We start from the raw sequence: 25,599 nt of genomic DNA on the forward strand, positions 1-25,599 counted from the left end.
AGGGTCAGCCCTGTTTAGTATTTGGATGAAAAACCACCATGGAAGTCTAGAGTTAATGTTTAAAGGCAGGCAATGACAAAACACCCATGAATGTCTCTTGCCTTAAGCACCCCACAGGGAACAACATACATGGCTTTATTTTTTAATTTATTTTAGTTTATAAACCACCCTCTCCTTGATGGCAGAGTCCCCCACCAAGCAGGATCCTGTCTTGTTATTAAGCCATATGTCTGCCATCCTATGTTGCTGGTAGCCCAAGTTACCTTTAAACCACTATTCTCTGCAAGAGAAGAGAGGGAGAAAGGAGCACAAAGTGCACATCAGCCTGGCAACAAGTCTGGTGTGCGCATGTTGTTATTTAGCTGTACTTAAGTGCAACATCTCATCGCAGTCTAATTGTACCAAAACCTAAGGCTTTACTAAGGAATGAGTAGCTATAGTGGAGGAATATCAAAAGCATGTACTGGTACAATGAAAACATCATGCATTAGCAAGATATTTGTCTTTTGACACCGGTAAATAGGACAAAACATCTGAAGGCAAAGATCAGAGGAGAGGACACGCAGTAATGGGTTTAAACTTCAAGTACAACGATATAGGCTAGATATCAGGAAAAAGTTTTTCACAGTCAGAGTAGTTCAGCAGTGGAATAGGCTGCCTAGGGAGGTGGTGAGCTCCCCCTCACTGGAAGTCTTCAAGCAAAGGTTGGATACACACTTTTCTTGGATGCTTTAGGATGCTCTGGGCTAATCCTGCGTTGAGCAGGGGGTTGGACTAGATGGCCTGTATGGCCCCTTCCAACTCTATGATTCTATGATTCTATGATTCTATGATCTTTCTTAGCCCAGAAGGCCTGAGGTTACTAGAGGCTCAAAGAGCTCTTGGCTTTGCTGGAAAAGATACCAAGAAAGTGGTAACAGTATAATATAGAGATTGCATCAACCTCTTTTAGCAAAGCAGAGATCTTCACAGTAAACTTGTTTCAAGGCCCAATCAGATCAGTGGGTAGGACCTATTTAGACAAAACAGCAATGACTAGTCATGGCAGCAAATGTTAAAATGTAACAGACCTGATGCTGCAAGAGGAAGAAAAATATCTACATAGCCGCCTTCTTGTTGAGAGACAACACAGCCTCCTAACTTCTTCCAGAATTCTCTCACCTCAGGATTAAGAAGATCCTTCGTGCTGATTCGACAACCTAAAAAAAAAATGTCAGCTAGGAGAGACAACATTTTAAGGTTGTTTTTTATTCCCTCAAGTACCTCCATAGTGGGAACATGCCTTCTTCCAACTAAAAAAGAAACATTAAGGAGAAGTGAGGGTCAGTGAGTCCCAGGCAAGAAGCCTTAGGGAGAAAATAGACATTGTATCAAAAGTGTTGTTGTTTCCAATTAAAAGAAGCCGCAAGAGGCTTGCGTTTATGGGGAGGAACAGCAGGGGAGGGGCTGCTTGAACTCCACTCTGCTTGTTTTCAGCTTAAAATCACCCAGCTCTTCTAATTTAATTGACATGCTTTATAGCTCACCTTGCCTTTTGGAACTGTCCATAGAGATAGTGACAGATTTTATTTTCCTGGGCTCCAAGATCACTGCAGATGGGGACTGCAGCAAAGAAATTAAAAGACGCTTGCTCCTGGGGAGGAAAGCTATGGCAAATCTAGACAGCATCCTAAAAAGCAGAGACATCACCCTGCCAGTAAAAGCGCGTTTAGTCAAGGTGATGGTCTTCCCAGTTGCAATGTATGGCTGCGAAAGTTGGACCATAAGGAAGGACGAGCGTCAAAGAATTGAGGCTTTTGAACTCTGGTGCTGGAGAAGACTCCTGCGAGTCCCTTGGACTGCAAGGCAAACAAACTGGTCAGTCCTAGAGGAGATCAGCCCTGACTGCTCCTTAGAAGGCCAGATCCTGAAGATGAAACGCAAATACTTTGGCTACCTCATGAGAAGGAAGGACTCCCTGGAGAAGAGCCTAATGCTGGGATTGATCGAGGCCAAAAGAAGAAGGGGACGACAGAGAATGAGGTGGCTGGATGGAGTCACTGTAGCAGTCAGTGCGAGCTTAAATGGACTCCGGGGAATGGTAGAGGACAGGAAGGCCTGGAGGATCATTGTCCATGGGGTTGCGATGGGTAAGACATGACTTCACACCTAACAATAACAAATAGCTCACCTTCCTCATAGGAATTCAAGACAGATTACACAGAATGAATCAATACAATCAGCCAAATGGGACATTCACTAATCAGTGAAATAGGATTTGGGTTGCAGAACTAAACAGATGTCTAAGAAACAGAGTTGAAGCAAGGCATGAGTGATAAATGATGCAAAACCACACTGAAGGCTCCAAACCACAGTAAACCACACACAGTAGCACAGACCATAGTCCCCAATAATTTTGCAAGTAACTTTGTGACACCAGCAAAGAGGCAGCCTTTCAGCCTGGGATGAGGAAGCAGTTGGGTGGAGGAAGAGACAGCGGAAGAACAAATGGGTGTCAAAGGAGAAAGTTAAACAAAGCTACCTCCTTCTTTCCCACCTCTACTCACCTTCACACCCCACATAACAGCTATAATTTTTTTAAAAAAGCAATTATGAGATTATTGCATCTCCCATCTGTGTAATGTTTAATTTAGCCCTTAGGTTGTTCAGATGGAGCCCCACATGACCCTGAAGAATAAGAACAATTCAAGTATTGTGGGGATGAAAAAGTTGGAACATACTTGAGGGTTCTAGGAAAACAAAACACAGGCTTGATGGTTTTCGTCTGGATGTGGAAGCTCAGGTTTAACAAAAGCATGCCAATATGCTCTAAGCTTCTTAGATTATGACAAATGAAAGGATCCAGTCTTAGCAACAATAGGCTGGGATCCAGCCAAATCTTTTGAAAGTATTTTCACATATGGAGTGTGACTTTTTCACCCTTTCCCTTCTATCTCAGCCCAAAATGCTGAAGTGGGACAATTGAGGCAAGAATTGGGGTTTCTGTGGGATTTCTGCCCACAGAAACATTCATCTGGTCTTAAGTCATAGTGATAAATATGTGGATATCTTTCAGCAACCAGTTGGAAATTCCAGTCTTCTTTCTTCTGCAGGAAACTGCCACTGTTAAAATGTAACATGTTTAAATGGAAAAGAGATCAATTAGAAAGGCAGGTGGGTTCTAATATATTATTATCCCACCTTTTGTCTCAGGAATGTACATGGAGACCCCCACCCAGCCCTTTTTTTACCTTTACAGAATTGACATTTGCTAGCTGATAGGTCCCCAGAAATAATGGAACTGGTGGCCAAATTCTTGGCTACCGTGATACAAAGGGATAATCGGCTAGGCAAGAAACAGTTCTAGAACAGGGGCAACTACAGTTGGTGGAAATTGCTGATTGCTGGGCATTCTGGAGGAATCTACTGCTGGTTGCTGCTTATTCTATTTCATTTATTTGTTTTATTTAGACTATATAATTATCATCAATTAACTATGAATTATCCCTATTTTATGATGTTTTTATATGCCATTAAAGGGTTTTTTTTAATTTTGAATTTGACCTTTACAACAATATTACAATGTATGTAATATCAATGAAAAGCAACTGTCCTCCAATGGCATATCTAGAGTATAGTGACCAGGGCACATGACCTGGGCACCACATGATAGGAGGGTTTCTCTCCTGCCTGCCCAGGGCTCTCAAGCTGCTCATGGGTGCAGTTGCAGAAGGTACCTCACTGGCCTCACCTCCTGCTACATCCCAGGCCAGGGTGAGCCACTCTCATCATGAATAACCTCCTTCCCACCAAACTGGCCAGCCAAAGCAGCAGCAAACCAAAACAGCCAGCCATGTCAACAGAAGAGGAGCCCTGCAGACTCCCTACCTATGTGCCTCCACTGCCTATGCCTCCTGCCTGCCCCACCAATGAATACCAGAGGCTCCAGCCTGCTCTGCACACCACCATTGCTGCCTCCACCTCCTGCCTACCCCACTGATAAATGGGGGGCGGCTCTGGTACCACTGGCAACCAGGTGAGTTTGGCCAGATGTATCACATGTCTGGGTGTCATCAGGCAATGTTGAACATGGGAAGGGGGGGTTGGCTGGTTGGGTTGCCAAGTCCCGCCCCCCAGCCACCAGCAAGGGATGGGGAGTTGCCAACTTCAGGTCAGGGGACTCACCTGGAGTTTGGCATCCCAATCCACTCCCACATCACCAAGGTCCACCCACTCACCTGCCCCGGGCACCAAATAGGCTAGATATACCACTGCTGCCCCCTGTGTTAGTAATTCTGTGAACTTCACAACCAAGAGAGGACCTGCCTGTCCCTTATCCTTAGCTGACCAATGTGCTACATAGAGTCTGTTGGTCCATTGCGCAAGCAAGAGCAGCATCTTAAAGACAAAAGCTTGATACAGGAATCAAAATTGCGATTCACATTCATCTTTGTGAAATGTGTGCTGTTGAATGGTAATAGAGAACTATTACTTTAAAGTGTCTTGCTATCGGAACCCTACCTTGAAGTAAATTAATCCCTCTGGAATCTCCATCACTAACAATCCCAATACTCTTTGCTGTTTGGCCATCCAACTCTTTTTCTACATAATAAAAGAGGTTTTCCAATGTTGTGCCACAATGTTCATATACTACAGGAATTACTCCAGGTTTAATGCTGGCCACAATCAACTGAAATAAAGTACAGTACAGAGAAGCAACAATGAATGGAAAATAAGAGACCAAATTCTTGCAATGCAATATATCATAATTTTACAATGAATATAATTTACATTAGAAAGTTGAAATTTTTCATAGAATCATAGAGTTGGAAGGGGCCATACAGGCCATCTAGTCCAACCCCCTGCTCAACGCAGGATCAACCCAAAGCATCCTAAAGCATCCAAGAAAAGTGTGTATCGAACCTTTGCTTGAAGACTGCCAGTGAGGGGGAGCTCACCACCTCCTTAGGCAGCCTATTCCACTGCTGAACTACTCTGACTGTGCAATTTTTTTTCCTGATATTTAGCCTATATCGTTGTACTTGTAGTTTAAACCAGTGGTCCCCAACCTGCGGGCCGCGGCCCGGTGCCGGGCCGCAAAGGCCATGGCACCGGGCCGCGGCTCCCTCTCCCCGCCCCGCCCCCGCAGTAAAAAACTTCCCAGGCCGCAAGCTTGCGGCCCGGGAAGCTTCTTACTGCGGGAGGCGGGGAGAGGGAATCAGGGCCGGGCCGCACCTGTGCGGGCCACGCCCGCTCGGCCCGATCCGCGGGCGCGGCCCGTGGGCGCGGCCCGATCCGTGGGCGCGGCCCGGGCGCGGCTCGCGGGCGTGGCTCGCGGGCGCGGCTCGGGTGCGGCCCGATCCGCGGGCGCGGCGTGGGCGCGGCCCGCGGGCGCGGCCCGATCCGTGGGCGCGGCGTGGGCGCGGCCCGATCCGCGGGCGTGGCCCGCACGGGCGCGGTCCGCGGGGGCGCGGCCCGATGCCCTGCCGGTCCCCAGCCTCGGAAAGGTTGGGGACCACTGGTTTAAACCCATTACTGCACGTCCTTTCCTCTGCAGCCAATGGAAACAGCATCCTGCCCTCCTCCAAGTGACAACCTTTCAAATACTTAAAGAGGGATATCATGTCCCCCCTCAACCTCCTTTTCTCCAGGTTGAACATTCCCAAGTCCCTCAACCTATCTTCATAGAGCTTGGTCCCTTGGCCCCAGATCATCTTTGTCGCTCTCCTCTGTACCCTTTCAATTTTATCTACGTCCTTCTTGAAGTGAGGCCTCCAGAACTGCACACAGTACTCCAGGTGTGGTCTGACCAGTGCCGTATACAATGGGACTATGACATCTTGTGATTTTGATGTGATGCCCCTGTTGATACAGCCCAAAATGGCATTTGCCTTTTTTCCCGCTGCATCACACTGCCTGCTCATGTTTAGTTTACAACCCACAAGTACCCCAAGGTCTCGTTCACACACAGTGTTACCTAGAAGTGTGTAGGCATGCTTTTCATTTTTCTGACCCAGATGCAGAATTTTAATAATTTTAACAGATTATTACAAATTCTCTTAAGGAAATGTTTAAGAATCTCCAGCAGCCCATTGTTTTGGGATGAAAATACTAACAGCTAACAATGTGCATCATCACACATCAGTCAGTACATTCAAGTTTCTAACATACACAGGTAACGTATCTGACTTCTGCACACTGCTTTTCTCAGTTCAGGAAATTCACATGGAGCAAAAAAATAATGTAATTTGTTTTTTATCTATTGCAAGCACAATCTAAAAAATTGCTGCAGAATTGTACTGGGTCATGGCCAGAATTCACCCACATTTTGTTATTGTGAGTGCCCCACTCCCATGGTACCATGGGTCTAACCCTGGAAAGGAGATCAAACTTTCAGGATATAGGTTTGTGTACATATTTCTTGTTTTCAGCAATATAAATTCTTCATCCTACTGCCATCCCTTAATGATCATACTCATATGTAAAAGGGGGAAATGTGTCCTTTATTCCACTTTAGATCTCTTGGCGATGGAATGAGAACACGTCTGTCTCAATCACGTGTTCAGTCTGAACACTGAAATCCTATTGCTCTTCATACATTTTAGAAAACATTATAGATATTGGCTTGGAGTCAAACTCCCTTTTCTGTTTGTGGAAGACACTTCTGCTTTCAGAAGGAGGCCTCATTTTAAGTGAATGTTTTCTCTCAGGGCAGTACCCTGCTTTGCCTGTATATTGTTCCATGGGATCCCACCGAGCTCCCCTCTTTGGGCATGATTGTGATCCATTCCATTGCCTTGCCACAACAGGCAACAAAGATGTATGTGGCTCATAAGATGAAGTTATATGATAGGTTCCTTGTTCCTCCTCTTTTCTCTCCCACAGTTCTTCAGCCTACTAATCAGGAAGTGCTAGCACTGGGAAAGCAAGGGAAGGGGGAAGGCCTGAAAAGTGAGAACTTCTCCTGCTCAATGTTTTGTATTATTGCCATGCCCCCATTTTATCTTTTATGGATTTCATCCAATAGTTCCCTTCTATTAAGTAAACAATATTCCACTGTAGCAAGTAGTCCTTCCAGAGGATTCCTTCCTGAGTGGATCCAATCCTTAATACTTACTCACTGGTAAGTTCAGAGTCCAGTAGCACCTTTAAGACCTTAAAGGTGCTACTTCAGACCAACATGGCTACCCACTTGAATCATTAGTAAGTTGTTCTGTTATTCAATTTCCTAATTAATTAATTTCTCTCTTTCCCACAAAGAGAAAAAGTCAAGACCTCATACAATGGTCATACCTCATAAGCTGTAACTTGGGAAGATATCAAGACCAGGTGGGGCTGAGGAAGATGTGCTATATTGTCACACCTTTGGGAAACAGTCTGATGATGTCTGTGAGGTGAGGCTGGATAACAGTCACTCCCAGCGGCATTCTTTCTATAAGAACATGAAAAATTGAAGGTTGCTATAGCAATCATTTCCAGTTGGACTTACCTATGATGACAACTTGACAATCATGTAGATGAATTACTGCAATAGTAGGCTGACAGCACAATATTATTGTGTGGATGCAGCTTGAAGCAGGTTCTTCTACGTTACTGGCCAAAGTATTGTGCTTGTTAATACAGAACTGTCACCTGGAGATGCCAGGATCTTTTGTAGGCAAAATATACTGTTTATGATTGAGGGGACTTTGGAATATCAAATCTATAGAGTACTCTAAATGTGACACCAGAGATCTCAGAACACAGCACTGGATTCCTTTGGAGTCTCCTAACTATTGCAAAATGAATTTGGAGCAAAAGGATGACCTTGCTTCTCAGCTTCCACTCAAAAACCATAGTATAAATGCAAGCATTTTAATACCCCTTCCTTTGTACTTGAGTCCATTACAAATTTTGCTGGGCTTCTTCCTATCAGTCACCCAGACTTGAAGCCTTAGCCTGTGCCTGCATGCTGCTTTCTGACCCTCATAGCAATTTTTTATTTGTGTGGGGGGGGGGTCTTTAGACAGAGAACCTCATCAATTACGCATTCCCCCAATTCCTAATCTTCCACATCTTCATATATGATGAGGAGGCTTCAAATAGATAAACTGCTTTTTATGGGGTTTGAAATACCTCATCTTGCTTACCTTTTTGGCAAAGATTTTAAGGAGGCTAATATACAATGCTGCTCAGTAGCCAGACTGAAATTTGGTACAGATTTGACTTCTTTGGAAATTTGTTCTGAAAGTACGTAGTTTGAGGACAAGCTTTTCTGAAATAATTTAATAAATATATTTAGAAACATTGTCCAGAAGCCAATAGGAGAAAAATGGAAAATTAGGCCGAAGTCCCAGGCTCGCGGGATGCATTGAAGATCTATTTGGGAGAGGGGGAAGAGAAGGATGAAGGGGACACCATTTTTAGAAATAAATTGTGATTATACATCCTGCCCTTCCAACCTTGCCTCCTACTGACTTTTCAACCAGCAAGGAAACATGGGAACAAATGACTGGGATGAAAGATGAGTAATGCAACCTCATCTAATGATGAGTTAGCAGCCTCAAGGCAGAGCATGGAGTTCTCCTGGAATTAAAGAGATCCCTGGAGGCAACTCTATGGTATACCATGACATCTGGGAGAAATGGAAGTCCTAGAGTAACATCATATACCAGGAGATCTCTCTCCACTCTCCCTAGGCAAAATTAAGCATGCGTATTAACATGCTAAACAATGCAAGGATTACATAGTAGGATGATGCCTACAACAACAGATAGCACATACCACATGCAAAAGGACAGTCCACGGTTATGTGAAGCCCAGAGTTCTCTATCCTTTCCCATGGACATCCCCTTTCTCATCTAACCCTGCTTCCATTTTAACTGACACTCCACTGTCTGCCCCTAAATTCCACGTAACTGGAATATTCAGGTGTTGACAAGAGGATATTTCATAATCTGCTTTATTCTAAGAGACTTAATTTACATGTCATACTAATTGCAAGGTTTGAAACATGGTTCAAGAGGATGTGTAAATCTGAGTGTACAGGAGAAACCTTCAGAAAACTCATTTCTGAAAAGACATGCACGTACAAAACAAGAAAACGGCACAAATGTAGCCACTCTTCCTTGAGTGCAATAAACCCAAAGTCTTCCTCTCCCTCTTTTGATTTACAGAAACTAATAACATGTTGCGGAGTTTAGAAGTGACTCTGCTTAGAGGGCTGGTGACCTGTGCTGATACAGACAGGAGGCTGAGGAGTGTCCGCTGGCAGCATTTGAACACATTTTCCCTCATGCCTTTGTACAAATCCCAAATTGCTTCCTACAGCTGCTATTTTCCCAAACTGGCAGCCTCCTATGGCTGCACTCCAACTTAAAAAAGAAAACATTTATTCTCAGAACTCCCAAATATATTTGGATTGTGGTGGTGCTCATTTTTACATTGAACTTCACTGTCCTTTTGCAATCCATTCTCCTAGCTGGAGGGTACATCTGATTTCAGCTGCCCGACTACACCTAGTCAACCCTATTAAAGAGTTAACCTTTCTACACATGGCCCCCTTCTTTCTCCTCAGACAAAGCTGGACAAGCAAAGCTATATTTTTATATTGTTAGGATATATGTTTTTGTATTTTATATTTTTTTGAATTTATATAGCATTTTATACACAATTGTTATGGAATTATTAAATTGTACATTTTTACGCATTGTAAGCTGCCCTAAGACTTGAAGAAATGGTGTACTAAAAGTCTGAAAATAAATGAATAAAACTTTTAGAACTGCTGCAAGGATCCAGGTTGAAATCACTGATCAGCCGTAAAGCAGATAGATTAAAAAATCTACTGTCTGCCTATCTAAATTTAACCAGACTACTGAACCCAGATGAGCATTTATTGAAACTATTGCCTGAGTTTATAGAAGACTAGAAATTAAGCCTGCTGTCCTGTGAATACAGTGGGCGCTAGCTGTTGTAGGGTGGGGTACTGGGCGGCTGTCAGTGTGGGCGTGCAGCAGCCGGTGCGTTTGGGGACCGGCGCGCATTTTCCAAGCCCATAGTGAGGGGGGGCAGGCTGGCTGGCCATGGGCACCGGTCCGTGGGTTGCAGCTGAGTGGCGCGGCCAGGCCAGCGGGTGCGGACGCGCAAGCGGGATGATGGTGGCCAGAAGGAGGCGAGGCCTCTGAGGGCAGGGCACGGCAGTGGAGGCGCAGCGGGTCGGCGCCATTGGCGGCCGTGGCCTGCAGTCATGGCCAGCGGCACGGGCAGGGCTTGGGGGCGACGTGGGCCATAGCGAGATGGCGCGTGGGACTGCGCAGTCATGTGGGCGGTTGGCCCTGGCCACGTGGGCTCGGCGGTGGCAGCAAACCGAGGGAGCAGCCTGCAAAGCGTCCGAGTGGCCACCCAGTAAGTGCCGGCGGGGAGAACGCTTCAGAGGCGGGCAAAGGGATGTGCAGGGCCGGGGTGGGAAGGGCGGTGGCGTCTGGAGAGGCGGGTGGGGAGGCACATGGGAGGTAGTAGGCAGGTCACTGGGCGGGCAAGGGGTGCCACTGGGCAGAGGGAAAGCAGGTTTCCCTTAGTCCAGCATCGTGGGGCATCCCTCCTCCCCGGCAGCCATCCCGGGGCTCGGGCTAAGTCGGGGCGCGACTTACCGTCTGGCAGCAACAGCGGCAAGGATGGCAGCTTGGGAGGACGGGAGAGTCTGCGGGTTGCTGTTCAGGAGATGGGCCAAGTAGCCAATGGGGAGGCGCGCTTTGCACACCTCCCCATTGGCCACTTGGCCCTGGAATGCCACTCGGAGGAGCTCCTGATTCGCTCCTCTGAGTTTTTATCCCGGACAGCGCCCTCCCACTCTCCTCCCACTTAACCCTTACCCTTTTATTTTATACCCCGGAGCGGTTACAGATGATGTGGATCCCCTTGTAAAGCCATGGAACAGTTGACGCACTGGAAAGACAGCACAAGTTCAGATGTATGCCTCACATGTTCTAGTGCTAAATTCAGTTACTAAAAATTGGTTCTTGGGCTAAGACCATACCCAAAGTTGAACTTCTACAATTATTTACTTAGAATGTGGAAAATTAATACCTTCATTAGTAACAATGCTTCTGGCGATCCAACTTGAATAATTTGAGACAAGTATGGTCGAAATCCTGATTTGAAAAATCTGGAATTCTGGGTTCCGCTCAGCCAAGGTCGACGCATTTTCAACAACTCCTCTGAAAAATATGCACTGTCTTAAAAATAACTTTTAATTAAATTGATTTCAAATAGTATGAATCTGTTCTCTCCCTAGTTTCTAGTTTAGTCTCAATAAAAACACTTCTTCTGTTTAAATAAAATAAATAAACATTTTGTTTACAACCTCATCCTGTTAACTTGGGGTGGTTGACAACATTCTTAAAAAACTTACTTCATAAAATAATCAATCAAACAATAATCCTCATTAAAACCACCTCCTAATGTTGTTTCCCAATGGAGCTTGTCAGGGTTTGAAGGAGTCTGTTACTAGATGTTTCAGGTGGGATGGCCCTCATCTCATGGTGTTATTGCTGCAACCATAGGCCTGATGGAACAGCTCAATTTGCAGGCCCTTTCCTATCCCGGTTATGCTGTTCCCTGGGAAGAGGAAAGTGAAGGGAAAGGGATGTTTTCTGGGCCATATGAGGGCTCAGCACAATCTCCATTGTGTTATGGTTTCATGTGTGCATTAGGAGAAAAGAGGGAGGAACAGGGTTGGAGGCAACAGTAGCGAAGGGAGCAAGATTGATTTAATGGGGGGGGGAAACATTCTCACTCACTCCTGCACTTCTTCGAGCTGTTATTGCACCCCAAGGGTGGGTATCACATCCTCATGTAGATCCAGCCTCCCTCCCTTCTGTCTGTAGCCACCTAAAGCCCTTTCCCCCTCCAATGTTCTGGACATATTCCTAACACAAAAAACTAGCAACTGGATGGTATCACATAAAGTAGCAACTCCTCACTAGCAGAGCTAGCCAAATATTTGAGAATCACTGCAATTGTCAAACCAGTGAAAGAAATGTGAAAAAATATTCTTGAAACACTATTTAAAATGAAGGAAATTGTGCAGCTCCCAATTATCATATTAAGGCTTATTACAGAAGACATTTTTTGGGATGTGCTCAGTAGGTGAGGAAACATGATCCCATTGCCAATAAATATTTACAACTGTCATATTTTTCTCACCAAATAATTAAATACAAATCTTCGTTTGTGGCTTGTTTTGTTTTGTTTTGTTTGTTTTTTTCCAGGAAAAGAGATTTTAGATGTTTGGGGCTTCTTAGGTCACAGTTTCATCTGACTTACTCTTGTGTAATGCCAGTCTCTCTTGAATAACTTTCCGTAGCCATTTTTCATACATTCTGTCTCTTTGCTCTTCTTTGTCCATCTGAGGTCCATTGTGAGCCTCATAAACTTCAGTGGCTTCCTTAGGGACGAAGCCATCCAGATGGATTGCACAGGCAATATAATGCTGTTTCCAAGCACTGTATTCATTTTTTCCTGGACTGTAGGGAAGGAACCATCCAAACCGAACACATTTTGGCATCCAAAGATAATCCTTTAGTGAAGAAAGTAAATATTTTAAACCATACTTTCTTTTTAACCATGAAGGATAACAAAATAAGATTTTACTTTTTATGATGCCTTATGAATAGACCATCCTTCCGAGGTCGGTAAAATGAGTACCCAGCTTGCTGGGGGGTAAACGGTAATGACTGGGGAAGGCACTGGCAAACCACCCCGTATTGAGTCTGCCATGAAAACGCTAGAGGGCGTCACCCCAAGGGTCAGACATGACTCGGTGCTTGCACAGGGGATACCTTTACCTTTATGAATTGACCTGGTTCAGGCGTACTAGTAACGTGAGGAACTGGTTTTGGTTGAAGGATTGGGCCATGGGCTTATACATAAATGGCTATTACTCTCCTGAGCCAGATTTCAAAGTAACAGATTATCAATTCAAATAAAAATTATGTTGGGTAACCTCCCACATTTGTCTACTGTTCTATGTTGTTGTTGTTTCACTTCATTATTGTTAATCTAAGTTATCTGTATTGTTCCTGTTCTGTTCTATATGAACTGCCCTGAGCCTTCGGAGAGGGCAGTATTAATAAACAAACAAACAAATAATTTAGAGAACCTTGGTAAAAGCAGGGTTTTCTGACCAAGTCTAGTAGTACAGCCAGATTCATTTCAACCCACAATACTAATAGTCAGATGTAATACCTAGGTATTGTAATGCCTAGGCAGTGTGGGAGTGGGGGGATAGTTATTTGTTGGAAAAGTGAAAGATGGGGGAGGATGTGCAAACCAGGCCACAGGACATTAATCATGATACAGTCTGTGGATTGTGCTACTCAACAAAGGCCATCATTCTAAAGCAGAACAAGTTGTACAGCCATGTTGGTCTCTGCAAAATGTAAAAACAAGAATAAAATCATATAATACTGTTTTATAGGACCAACCAAATCAACACTGGAATTTTGTGTCAATTTTGTTGGTCATAATAAAAGGTATTACATGTAGGTTTTTTTCTTGTTTCACCTTCTGAAAAGCTCTGAAGAAATATCTTGCATGGGTCCATATCCACTCACAGAACACAGTAATCCCTTTTCTTGAAACACCAGTACTCATCTTAAATGTTAACTGACTCTTAAGGTCCCCAAAGGCAGTTTCTTCTGAGCTAACTCCCTCTCACTAGAAGATCTATCCCATTTATTTGCCCCAAATGTACTTTTCCCAGTTCTGTGTTAAACTGCTTTCAATCAAGGCTGAATTCTGAATGAATTCTTCTCCTCAGCATTCCACTCTAAATTCTTTCTCTCTCAACTGATGCTAACCAATCAGATCTCTTGGAATAGTTCTCTGGCTCTGTGAAGAATGAACCCTTCACAGTCCTTTAGCTCTTTAGCAGATTTGATGACCAATGCCAGCCCAAACACTAATCAGAGTGAGGAAGCAGGTACCACATTTAAAACATAGGAAATTATTGTTTATAAATAATATTTATGATATGGGTGGAAAGACAGGCATGTGGGGATGCTATGCTTCTAGCGCTACAGTAACATGAATTACAATGCATCTGTTTGCAGTCATGGCAACTTTGTCTATTCTTCAGCAGGTTTCTTAAGGTTGCTTATAACCTACGGGTTTCATTAAAAGTATGGCTTGAAGGTACAGCAATTTTCTGTTCTTGTACTAGTTGAACAATTCTTGCATCTAGTGAAGATTGTATTCATCCTGAGATTACCTGTTCTGTCAAAAACTTCCAGTGCCAGCTTACTTGGGCTCCTGCACATAGATCCTTAGGGCTCAGAAAGGAGAATATGTACAAAGATATGAAACGTGGCAGCAAGTTTGTAAAGTCCACTTTGATCACTGGAGTATTTTCAACAAACCATTTCCGCACAAACCTGAGAAAACAGACAAGAGACTGAAGTTATCACAAGTGGACAGAGAAACCATTGTGGAGTTCTGTTTGTTGGTTGGTTACTTCTCTCCCTTCAAAAATGGTGATGGGCTTCCAAAGAATTGTCATGAGGAGGTCCACAAGGATTCCTATGAGTGTGGCAATGCATCAAAGCAGTCAGCTAGAAACACTCATTTATTATGCACAGATTCTCTTTCTTCAAAAGCTCAAAACAACTACATACCAACAGCTATATAGTTCACTAGCCTGGTCAGCTTTGTATTATTCACATAGGGCCAATTCTGCACATCATGTTTGAAAAGATATTTGAACCATGAATAATGATCCAGAGAGACAGTGGTTTGGATGCCAAGAATCCATTCTTCGGGTGGAAGTTAATTCCTCTCATTAAATTATGCCTCCCCAAATGCTTCTCCTCAGGGAGTGGAAACTCCCAGCAAAAGAAGATGGAAGATCCTATAATAGTGCAGATAATATTGAGAGCTCAACTTCCTGATCAGTTCCTGAAGGCACTTGTTAGTTTGGTTTTTTCATTGCATTTTATAATATGTAGTTTTATTTTTCACAAACCACCTTGTGTGTCTATTCAGGGCAGAACAGTACTGACGTAAAGAAAATATATAAAAGCAAAAAAAATATATAAAAGCATGGTTACTTGAAAGCAGCTTTTATTGAAATAAATAGGATATACATACTTCCAGCAATGGAAGGAACTATTTATTTCTCCTACTGAAACTCTGTAGTGGTTAGTATACCTGACTCTTCTCTTAAGGAAAGTGGATTCTCTGAGAAATGTTGCAGAAGAGGATGGATAAATTCTCTTCATCTTGGAAGGCCAAGATTTCATTCTCCCGATTGGCCTATGTTGCTGCATCTTTAAGGATGCAATCCTAGGCACTCACCGGATTAAAACATCAAGAGGTTCCATACATGGGATTGGTCTAATTTTGTAGCTCCTGAAAGATCTGTTTCTTTAAGCCAGAGTCCACTAGTTTAATTTCATTTGCACCATTGTGCAAATACCTGTCGGGTCACAGAATTAATTGTTGAATTGGCAAACCATATTCTCAGAAAGTTAACAATGGAAGGCTTTGTGCAAACAGCCAGATTTGAACTACACATCTGTTTCTTCTTTAGTGTGTATTAGGTTACACCTCCAGCTGGGAGCCTTCCAAGTCTCACATCTCTCCTGGCTAAAGCTTTTCGTCTTTAGTAGCTTGTGATAAGCAGAGAAGGAACAAGAGCCATTTTTTTTCCTGGCATGTTGGCAATGCAATGATAGGGGAAACTTCATATCTCCATTTAACAGAGGCAAAGAAAATCTATCAGGGCAAAAACGAATTAGAATCATCCTCTCAGCAGTAGCCATTTCACCTTCAGTATCAGATTTCATTGGACTGTGAGAGAGAAATCTGCATTGATGTAAATGTTGTTTTATATCATGCAGTCCTATCTTGACTGGTGAGCTGACTGTGGATGTACACTGACTCCTTTTCAGACAAATGTACAACCTTCCTCAGAGAACCAAGTTCAGGAGTCCTTCCTTTGCCTAGATAAGCCAACCACACAGAACAGAGTTTTAAATGGCTGCTTGTTTTGCATTTGTGGAGCAATTCCCCACTTCTCTGCCACAACATCAGCTGAGTTAGGAAAAAAATTTTTTTAAGTGTAAAATAAGCATAGAGCCAGATAAACATGCACGGCATCTTTACTTAAGAGAAACTGGCTCTGTGAAGCATGTGGGAATCCTGTCAGACATGTGCCAGAAGAGGAATTAATAGAAGCAGAAGCAGAATTCACCTTGCAGAAAATCCCACAGTAGGTCCTGGGGGCAGGCATGTCTGTACAGACCGTAAAATAGTAGGCGGGAGGGATTAACTCTTGTTACCACAGAAACAAATTCATTAATTTTATCAAACTTCACTTCCCCGCATGGCTTTGGTAAATAGGCCTTAATTAAACAATCATTTCACAAAGAGTACATTAACATTATCACCTATGTACCTGGCTCTGCATGGGCTGGTATTTAGTTTCCTATAATCAGCAGCTGATTATGGTGCTGAACTCCATAGGTGGAAGCATTGGCATAGACAAAGAATTAATGTGCTGGAAGGGAGTCCTCATGTAGCCTATTTTTACCTTTTCACTAAAATCATACATGTGGGAAAATAACTTGTGACTCATTCACTTACTTCAGCTGTGACGCACCGCATTTCAAGAGTATCCAGTGCAAAAACTGCTTGCGCTGCTTGTCAGTCCACATGTCAAACCAGTGGCTTATAAGCCTGACTCTTTCCTGAAAGAGCTAAATCAAAGTACACATTGGTCTCAAAGCACAGCTCAGCAACACATAGGACTACAGGCTAATACACCACCAACACTGGCTTTCTGTGAAGTACCAGCATTCTGTAGTATCAGAGGCATTTCATAATTTTAGAGTACTCTTTCCAATGAAATCCCTTCAACTGACAAGCCAGTCTGTCTGAGCTACCATCTAAAATGGCCTTGCTGATGGCTTATTTTGTACACTTGTGCACTGTGCCTTAGAATTCAAAACAGTGAAAGCTGTTTTAAAATAAAATGGTTGTCAGATTTTTACATTGGTCCCTATGCAACTTTTGTGCCAACTGTGTGATTTTTCTCTGATGCAAGGAACCATGTATTAGCACAGAAAGCTTCTTCACAAGTCAGTGCTAGAGGAAATTATTGCCGTTGGAAAAAAGCATCTGTAGAATCCAGTCCTCAGTTTCTAACTAATTATATATTTCATCTATTTTCTTTTTCAAAGGCTGCTATCCTGAACATACTAACGAGAAAATAACTAGGATTAAACAGAAGGTGGTGCTGGTGGGGAACTTTTGCAAGGTATATAAAGGCCCTTGATCTAAAATAACACATAATCCCATTTAAATACTGTGATATGTGTTGCAGTAAAGGTAATTCAGTGTGCTTAGAGGTGGAACATTATGTTTCTGTTTGAACTGGGACTGATTTTGTGTGTGTGCCATCTCCCTACTGAATGCCTTTCATTTGAGTCCACTGGGAATTCCTCTAACTCGTCCTCTGTGGGCTTCTCCTATGAGAGGTCATGTTGGATAAATCCAGAATTCCCTAAACTGATCATGCTTGCATTCAGCCAATGTTAAATAACCTGGCTGGTTGTTTTAGGTAAAAGTATTCTTTAGATTAGGCTTCTATTTCTATCCCTTCTATAATAAACAACCTCAATAAATGTAAGTTTTATCCTTTGTGAGTTTATTTGCTGTGCCTTGCTGCCACAATTCCTCAGGCTGTGGGACTTTGCTACAGAAATTGATAAACACCCCAACAATCATGGCTAGGGTACTCAACAGGCTAGATGGGAAATATTCTGTCACTCTAATAGAATTCTAATGAGTGGAAATGGGAAGTTGAAAACTTATATCATGGAGGTAAAAAACTCTCATTAATTATTTTAGTTACATTATTTATAGTCCACCTTTCTCCCTCAGGCTCGTGAGTTACACAGTATAAGACAAATGCAACCAACAGGATGGGCATCCCATAAATAATGCAGTAGGGTTAAAACTGCAGAAATCTGAAAAAGAACTGAAATAAACCTGAAACAAAATACAAAATACAAACAAAATTACACAGTGAGATCATACTTAACAGAAACAGACAGAATATGGTGGTATAGTCAGCAGCTCCTATACTTTTACCAAAGCCTCTTTCATTAAGCCTCTATTAAGGAGACATGTGACACCCCTTCTCCACTCACACAGAATACCTACCACGCTCTACATGTCTCTCTCTCAGACTCGGGGTTACAAGCAGGTCAGGCTGTCATACATCACTACCCTTGTGAATGCACTTCTCTATTTGGAAACAATAAAAACGATCTCTGAAAGATAGTCTTTTGTCTCTTTTAAGATCTCTAGAGAGCCATAATCATTTCATACTTCAGATCCTCTCTCTCTCACACAGAAACATCTTTAATAACATTTCACTGCATTATTGAACTTGGGGTCCCATTCACATGCTGACACATTTATTCATAATCTAAAATGTATGTAGACTGAGATCGTCACCTGTGTGTGTTGGAGAGTGTATTTGTGATTCTTTCCCTAAGGAACACAGCTCACAGGATTAAACATACAAGCAGAAAACTTTTATTGGTGGTTTGAACATAACACTACAGTAAGTAAGGTAGATGTTACAGAGCTTGTTACAGAGCTTATTTTCTATTGATGTTTTGAACCATTTCCCTTGCACAGCATTTGTTAGCTTTAAGCTACTCTTCACCACAGCTTCACTCTTTACCCCCTCAACCCCTACTTGCCAATCTCCCGACTCCTATTTTTCAACTGTCCCTCATTAATATTCCATTAACTCTCATTGGTCATTCTTAGGGAGAGGCAGAACTTAACCTGTTTTCAGCCCTTATTATGGAACTTTGCAGTCATCAACAGAATGCCTAAAGATAATTAAATTGTCTTCCCTTGGTTCCTGGATGTGGTCATTTTTAGGACAGATTTGTGTCCAACTACTGCAGTGCTTTTGTAGGGAGGTTCCAGTTCAAAAGAGCCCAGCTTAAATTTAATCCACGACCCTCAGATTGCAAGATCAGTGCAAGGTTGTTAATGGTAGGACATTTTAATTCATAGGGTCAACATAACTTAGAAGTGTCTTAACAGGACTTAACACACAAACATTTAATCAGCAAATTTTATTTTCTTCCTACTTTGGAGGTTCTGAATCTCAAGGATCTGTATCTCATGGACATTACAAAGGATTTTCTGAGCTACTCTGAAAGCATTATCACAGAGTAATTGCTGCTGCAGATGGGTCATACCATACTTTTTTATGTAATCCCCTCTTGATGCTGTCTGTACGTGTAGCCACCATCACTTCATATAAATTGCCATAACAGTTAGAAAGCAGTGGACAACAATAGGTAAGAAACCACAAGGAAGACAATAGGACAATGGGCGGATACCAAGCTACAACAAGCACTCGGTTACTATGCACTTTAAGACATGAATAATTAACAGGTGGAATTCACTGTCACAGGAAGTGATGGTAGCTACACATACAGACAACATCAAGAGGGGATTATATAATGCATGCAGGTTCTCATTGACCTGCATATCCATTCCATTTCCAGGTCTTTTGCTCCCATTGTTTTAAATTTTTATTCCCTGTTCCAAGATCGTTTACGCACTGGGAACTTCACTGCCCCAGCTCCCATACAAGAGCACAAATCGGGGGTGGATGAGTCCCACTGGGCCATATGCTTCCCCGGGTGGGTGCAGGAAGAGGTGTGCCACAACTAAAACTCCAGCCTGCAGCCCAGCATGAAACCTCCAGTGTGTAAATGGGCCAAGTGAGGATAAAACCATGTGTTTGACAAAGTGAACTGTAGTCCATGAAACCTTTTTCTGCAATAAATCTGTGAGCCTGTTGTGGCATAAACAACAAAAAGACTTGTGACACCATTAGAGTTGAATGTAACTGTCCCCTTAGAAAGAACAACAATATTTTATTGTGCACAAAACCTCTTGAAAGTTTACTCAACTTTTCAATGTTTCTGGCACTGGAGGACTGTTCCTCCTGTTGCTTTATGAAGGAAATGGTTTCTCAAGATCTCTCCTAATTGTGTAATATTTCTTCCTTCTGTAGACAAAAGGGAGTAAATAGTGCATCCTCTGGCATTTATCTTTCACACCCCCATGCAAACCTATCTTCTCTGTTGTTCTTCAGGCAGGAAAATCCCATTTTATGGTTCTCATTGTCTTTCTAGCAGCAACCCATCTCTCTTTCCTTAAACTGTCAGAGGAACACTACACTGGAAATTAAACACAATCTTCTCTGAATGGGAACCTACATTTCAAGAATTTCTGAATCCCAGATTTAAAAAAAATCAAGTGCTATTCATGCATTAAAAGTTCCACTGGTCCTGGAGAGATTACCATGATGTAATCTGTACACCACATGCCATCTCTAGGTGTCGTAATGAGACCAGGCATTTTTTAAAACCTACATTTAACAGAAAGAACAGATGACTTACAAGGATTTTGTGCTGTGGCTGACTATGACCTGGTAATCCCACTGTATAACATTATTCTCCTATCCCGTCCATTGGAGAGGAAGAACTCATTTAGTAGATGGGATTGCGAACAACCCAGTTAACATGACATAGCTGTTCATGTGGCATCCAAATTGCATAACCTGTATTTTGGGTGTGGATTTGAGCATTTCCTTCTTTTTTCTGTCAATCATTTGTGGACTGTGAGAATGGTACCCCATATAAATTATCATAACATTTAGAAAGCAGTGGACAACAATAGGTAAGAAACCACAGGGAAGACAATAGGACAATGGGCGGATACCAACTTTAAGACATGAATAATTAACATGGCATTCACTGCCACAGGAAGTGATGGTGGCTACACATACAGACAACATCAAGAGGGGATTACATAAAAAATATGGAATGAAGGTCCATCAGTGGCTATTAGCCATAAGGTATAGATGGAGCACTATGTCTGGGGCAGTGAGATATAAGACATTATGCACATAGGCAAATACACAAATGAACAACAAAAGAAGAATCCAGTGGTACCTTACAAGACTTGCAGAAGCTTTTATAAGCTAGCATTCACTCTGGTACTGTGTTGAAGATTCCAGATGTGTGTTAAAATTTCTCCTAGAATTAGAGTGATGACAGAAGCATGCACAAATATGCCATGCCAGTAATGCTTATCCCATTTTGAAGTGCATCAGTTTGAAGCTGTCAGTATTCTGGTGCATTCTTTGTACAACAATTCCTGCTGATAACAATATAGAATCCTGCTATAGACAAGTTGCCCTGAACTGGATAGCTCAGGCTAGCCTGATCTCTTCAGATCTTGGAAGCTAAATGGTTTGTTCTTGGATGGGAGACCTCCCCCCAGGAAGTCTAGAGTTGTAAAGCAAAAGTCAGGACAAACATTATCAATAAATTACTGTCTGATGAATCCCTCAAAATCACTAAACCTGTATCTAAATTTTGTTCAATAGTATGCAGAGTTCGTGGAGCTGGTAGGGTCCGCCCATCATGTTCTATCTGGGATGCATTGTATAATTTCCTCTGTTATATGTCTGGTGCAGTTGCTACACAGAGGCAGGCAATGGCAAACCACCTCTGAATGTCTCTTCCTTAAAAAAAACCCTTGGGGACACCAGAACTCAGCTGTGCCTTGATGGGGAGCATGCACTCACACGCACACACATAAACTCACACACACACATACAAAGCAGAAAAGCTTCCCAGCTATGGAAATGCAATGTAAGTATTTAAATGTCATTTCTGATCTGAGTGTATATCCTATTCCCTTTGTTCTTACCACAGACTAAGAATATAATGATTTTACATAAATATTGAAATGATTCAAAAGAAAAACAAGGTACTAAAGAACTTCTACAACTGCAGTTCCTACAATTGTGTCAACTGAAGACTGGAGAAACTTGCATAATTGGAACAAGTGGAAAAGCAATGTAGTCAAAGCAACAGTTAACCAAATATCTTGTGTGCACTGGAAATGAACACAATTTTATTTGATGTAGCATTGGTTCAGTGGATTTTATTGCATTGTCCCTTGGATGAATGCAATGGAACAGTTCGAAATTATAGGTTCTTATCCATCCCTACAAAAACTGGAATTACTTCTGGCATTAACACTTCACATGGTTCCAGTTGGGGTAATGACAATTGCTCCCAGCAGTGGTCCCCAACCTTTCTGAGGCTGGGGACCGGCAGGGCATCGGGCCGCGAATGCGCCCGCACGGGCCACGAATGCGCGGCCCGGCCCTGATTCCCTTTCCCCGCCCTCCCGCAGTAAGAAGCTTCCCGGGCCGCAAGCTTGCGGCCTGGGAAGTTTTTTACTGCGGGGGGGGGGGCGGGGAGAGGCAGCCGCGGCCCGGCGCCATGGCCTTTGCGGCCCGGCACCGGGCTGCAGCCCGCAGGTTGGGGACCACTGGCTCACAGGATGCGTGACAATGGTTTCCAGTTGCCCTGTTCTCTAAAGATTTCAAGGATTTGTGCTGTTCAGATGCCACTACTACCCTCCTCCCCCACAAACGCTAACCAGTATTTCATGCTTAAAATGATCATGATTACCATCATATCCATGGTTCCTCTATGTATTTGTGAAACAGCCTGGGGGGTGGGACGTGTCCGGCTGTCCAAGTTGGAATAGGGCCCTGATTGGCCCTGTCCCTACTCCCTCCCTCCCTCCCTCCCCAGATGCTAGCCATGTTCCTTTCAGATGTTCCAGAGACAGAGAGAGACACACAGAGCCCTGCCAGACTGAACACGAGTCCTCATTCCTTCCTATCGCTCCTGCTGCAAGGGAGGCAGAGAAAGACACAGAGAGCGCTGCCTCAAGCTGCTGACAGAGACACAGAGAGAGCTGCCCCAAATTGCACACAAGCCCTCCTTCCCTCCTACAAACCAGCCCTAATTACCTGCTCTACCAAGATAGCAGGGAGAGGGCGAGAGAGACAGAGAGAGAGAGAGAGATCTGCACCTCCCGGTGTCCCCTGGGTCCTCGTGCCCATTGCATTCCTGCTTGCAATGGGCTTTCTGGCTAGTTCAAATATATTTTGAAATATGTTGTACACTAAAACTGATATGCCTTGCCATATCACTAGGCTACTTTTATTCTTAGATGTTCTACATAAGATGCCAGGTCAATGTTTGCTACACAATGCAAACAACTACAGAACAAGTTGCCCTTTGGTCAGCCCTGACCTGCAGTTGCCAAATAGGGCAGGTATCCCCCTAAAAGTCTGGCATTTTCTAGGGCTAATAAAAACAGAAGTTAGGCATGAGTGGAGCTGGAAGACAGAATTCTTGTCACAACAGATTTTTAAGATACCATCTGACTCAGATGCACAATTACCCCACTCACTTGTATACCCCACTCACAAGTATACTGACAAGAAGGATTAATTTAATCTGGAAACATTTAAGTATGACCTGTGTAAATTATGAAAGAATTAATGTATATTAATTTTCAAGGGGAAAGCCATATACAGTGGGGACGTAGTTACAGTACTACAATATGCTGCGGTATCAGAATCACACAGAGCTGGAAGAGAGCCCTCCAAGTCCAGCCTCCCACATTTTCAGGGCTTAAAAACACACACACTCCTGACAAGTGCTCATCCAAAGTCCTTTTGAAAACTTCCAACAAAAGAGATTCCACCATCCTGAGACAGCCATTTCCATCTATGAACAGCCCTCACCAACAGAAAATGCTTTCTAATATTTAAGTGGAGCCTTCTTTCCTGTAATTTGAACCCATTGCTCTGTGCAAACACAGCAGTTTGAACCAAGTGGTTGACTCCAGGCATTTGATTTTACCTGCTCATTAAGAGATCGGTTTTCAATAGGTGTCCAAGAGCTGAATCGCGTATGCAACATTTCTGTTGTCTGGTTTGGGCTGGGATTCATTGTCCCGAGGCTGTCCAAATGCCACTGTTGGACACTGTGCGGTGCAGACACCATGTTTACTGAAGTCATGATAGAAATAGAGGCAGTTCCCTTAAATAGCAGTTATGCTCCACACTTCACACTGACTGACAGCTGTTTAAGGCCTGCTAGAAACAGAAAAGAAGTGTGTTGCCTTCTCAAAGAGAATACATTTTGCTTTCAGAATTTGATTTGGCTCTGTGCACAGAAATAATCACTCTGAAAAATGAAGAGTTATTGGACTCCTTCTGTCTACAACCCACAGAAACTTAGATTGTTCTTGCTGCTTTCCCATATTTCATCTTCTTTTAAAGGGGGGGGGGTTGCAAATAGAATTATCCATAATCTGTTCAGCTTCTTCCCAGCATGACGAAGTGAACCGCAAAGATGCAACAAAAAAGGAACTTCGTACTACTTAAAATGGAGGGGACAGATATAAAAAAGAACTGATTGTTTATAAATTTTTTAAAAATATGGGTCATCTCTATGGCGAGTGAATTTTACCACTATGAGGACGTTTGTTCAAATCGTCATCTTATAGTGAATGAGTCTCTGCTTCTCTCCCTTCTTCATTTGAACTTGCTACCTGGGCATTGAGCCTCTTTGATTGTGCAAATATCTGTTAAACAATGGGGACAATCAGTATCACTTTAACCAGGCAGCAAGATGAGAATTATGGTAGAGAGATGTGCTAAATTAATTTTACAGAAATTAAATCTGTAAGCTATGATTCTCTGCTGTATCTGTGCATACCATTCCAATCACATCTTCTATGCTAGGAAGCTTTTCTCATCACCCCTCTCACATTGCTATGTTATAAATTAATACTTATGGGCTAGGGTTGTTACAGTGAAACTCCGTGAAATATGCACTGAATTCTGATTCCTTTTCTTACCAGATCCTGCTGTGTGGGATCCATTGGTCTAAGGGAAGATTAGAGACCATACACTTTATTTAAACCCAGAGTTACAAACAAAAAATTATATTTATTTCCCACCCCCCACCCCCCCACACACACTAGAACAAAAAAGCAAATGATAAGAATGTTGATTACTTTACCTCAAGGTAGAACTGCAGCCCCTACAGACATCTTCTGAGAGTCAGAATTGCTACTGGATTGGCTGAAGGTCAGTACATCGCAGCATCTCCATAGGAACCAAATGCAAAACAAATGCTCTCTGGGCTCACCGCCAATTCAGGGGAAAGAATCTTTTGTCACTCTGTGACTTTAGAATGTGTATTTCACTCTACACATCCTTTTAGAGCCAGTTTGATGTAGTGGTTAAGAGTTTTGGCCTCTTATCTGGAGAACCAGGTTCAATTCCCCACTTCACATATAGCTAGTTGGGTGACCTTGAGCAAGTTACAGTTCTCCCAGACTTCCCTCTGTCTCACCTGCTTCATAGGGTGTCTCTTGAGGGGAGAGGAAGACCACTTCAGGTAGTAAAAACCAGAGCATAAAAAACCAACTCTTCTTCTTAACTATATCTTTATTTCTGGCAAAGTGTTTTAAGAGAAATCAGACATAGGCAGATGAAGATTTTCATAATGAAATCAATAAATGTACAATCAGGGAATCCTTGCTGTTGCCTTCATGGATTTGAACACAAGTGCAAAAAGATTTTTTTTAAAGTAAGTCAGTTGTAAGATTACATTAAAAAAAACAGATGCAGAAAGGATTTAAAAAAAAGAAGCT

The 25,599-nt window shown here is 42.8% G+C and overlaps 1 protein-coding gene across 7 annotated transcripts in view; it reads right to left on the reverse strand.

The window, feature by feature from the left end:
• Positions 1 to 25,244, reverse strand: part of ECT2L (epithelial cell transforming 2 like) — a 53,566-nt gene extending 28,322 nt beyond the window's left edge. For 3 of the 7 annotated variants that reach the window (XM_077351320.1, XM_077351312.1, XM_077351284.1), the window contains exons 1-11: positions 24,963 to 25,244; positions 24,799 to 24,826; positions 23,796 to 24,031; positions 16,600 to 16,712; positions 14,228 to 14,390; positions 12,283 to 12,535; positions 11,044 to 11,174; positions 8,109 to 8,233; positions 7,273 to 7,411; positions 4,501 to 4,669; positions 1,071 to 1,199 (exon numbers count right to left, since the gene is read on the reverse strand). In XM_077351320.1, the coding sequence (XP_077207435.1) occupies positions 1,071 to 1,199; positions 4,501 to 4,669; positions 7,273 to 7,411; positions 8,109 to 8,233; positions 11,044 to 11,174; positions 12,283 to 12,535; positions 14,228 to 14,390; positions 16,600 to 16,712; positions 23,796 to 23,954 (1,381 nt within the window). In that variant the 5' untranslated portion in view covers positions 23,955 to 24,031; positions 24,799 to 24,826; positions 24,963 to 25,244. The remainder of the gene's footprint in view (positions 1 to 1,070; positions 1,200 to 4,500; positions 4,670 to 7,272; positions 7,412 to 8,108; positions 8,234 to 11,043; positions 11,175 to 12,282; positions 12,536 to 14,227; positions 14,391 to 16,599; positions 16,713 to 23,795; positions 24,032 to 24,798; positions 24,827 to 24,962) is intronic. The other 4 variants (XM_077351293.1, XM_077351303.1, XM_077351328.1 and 1 more) reach the window with 4 other exon arrangements.
• Between the last annotated feature and the right edge of the window lie 355 nt (positions 25,245 to 25,599).

Source organism: Paroedura picta, chromosome 1, assembly GCF_049243985.1.
Source record: "Paroedura picta isolate Pp20150507F chromosome 1, Ppicta_v3.0, whole genome shotgun sequence".
Lineage (NCBI taxonomy): Eukaryota > Metazoa > Chordata > Lepidosauria > Squamata > Gekkonidae > Paroedura > Paroedura picta.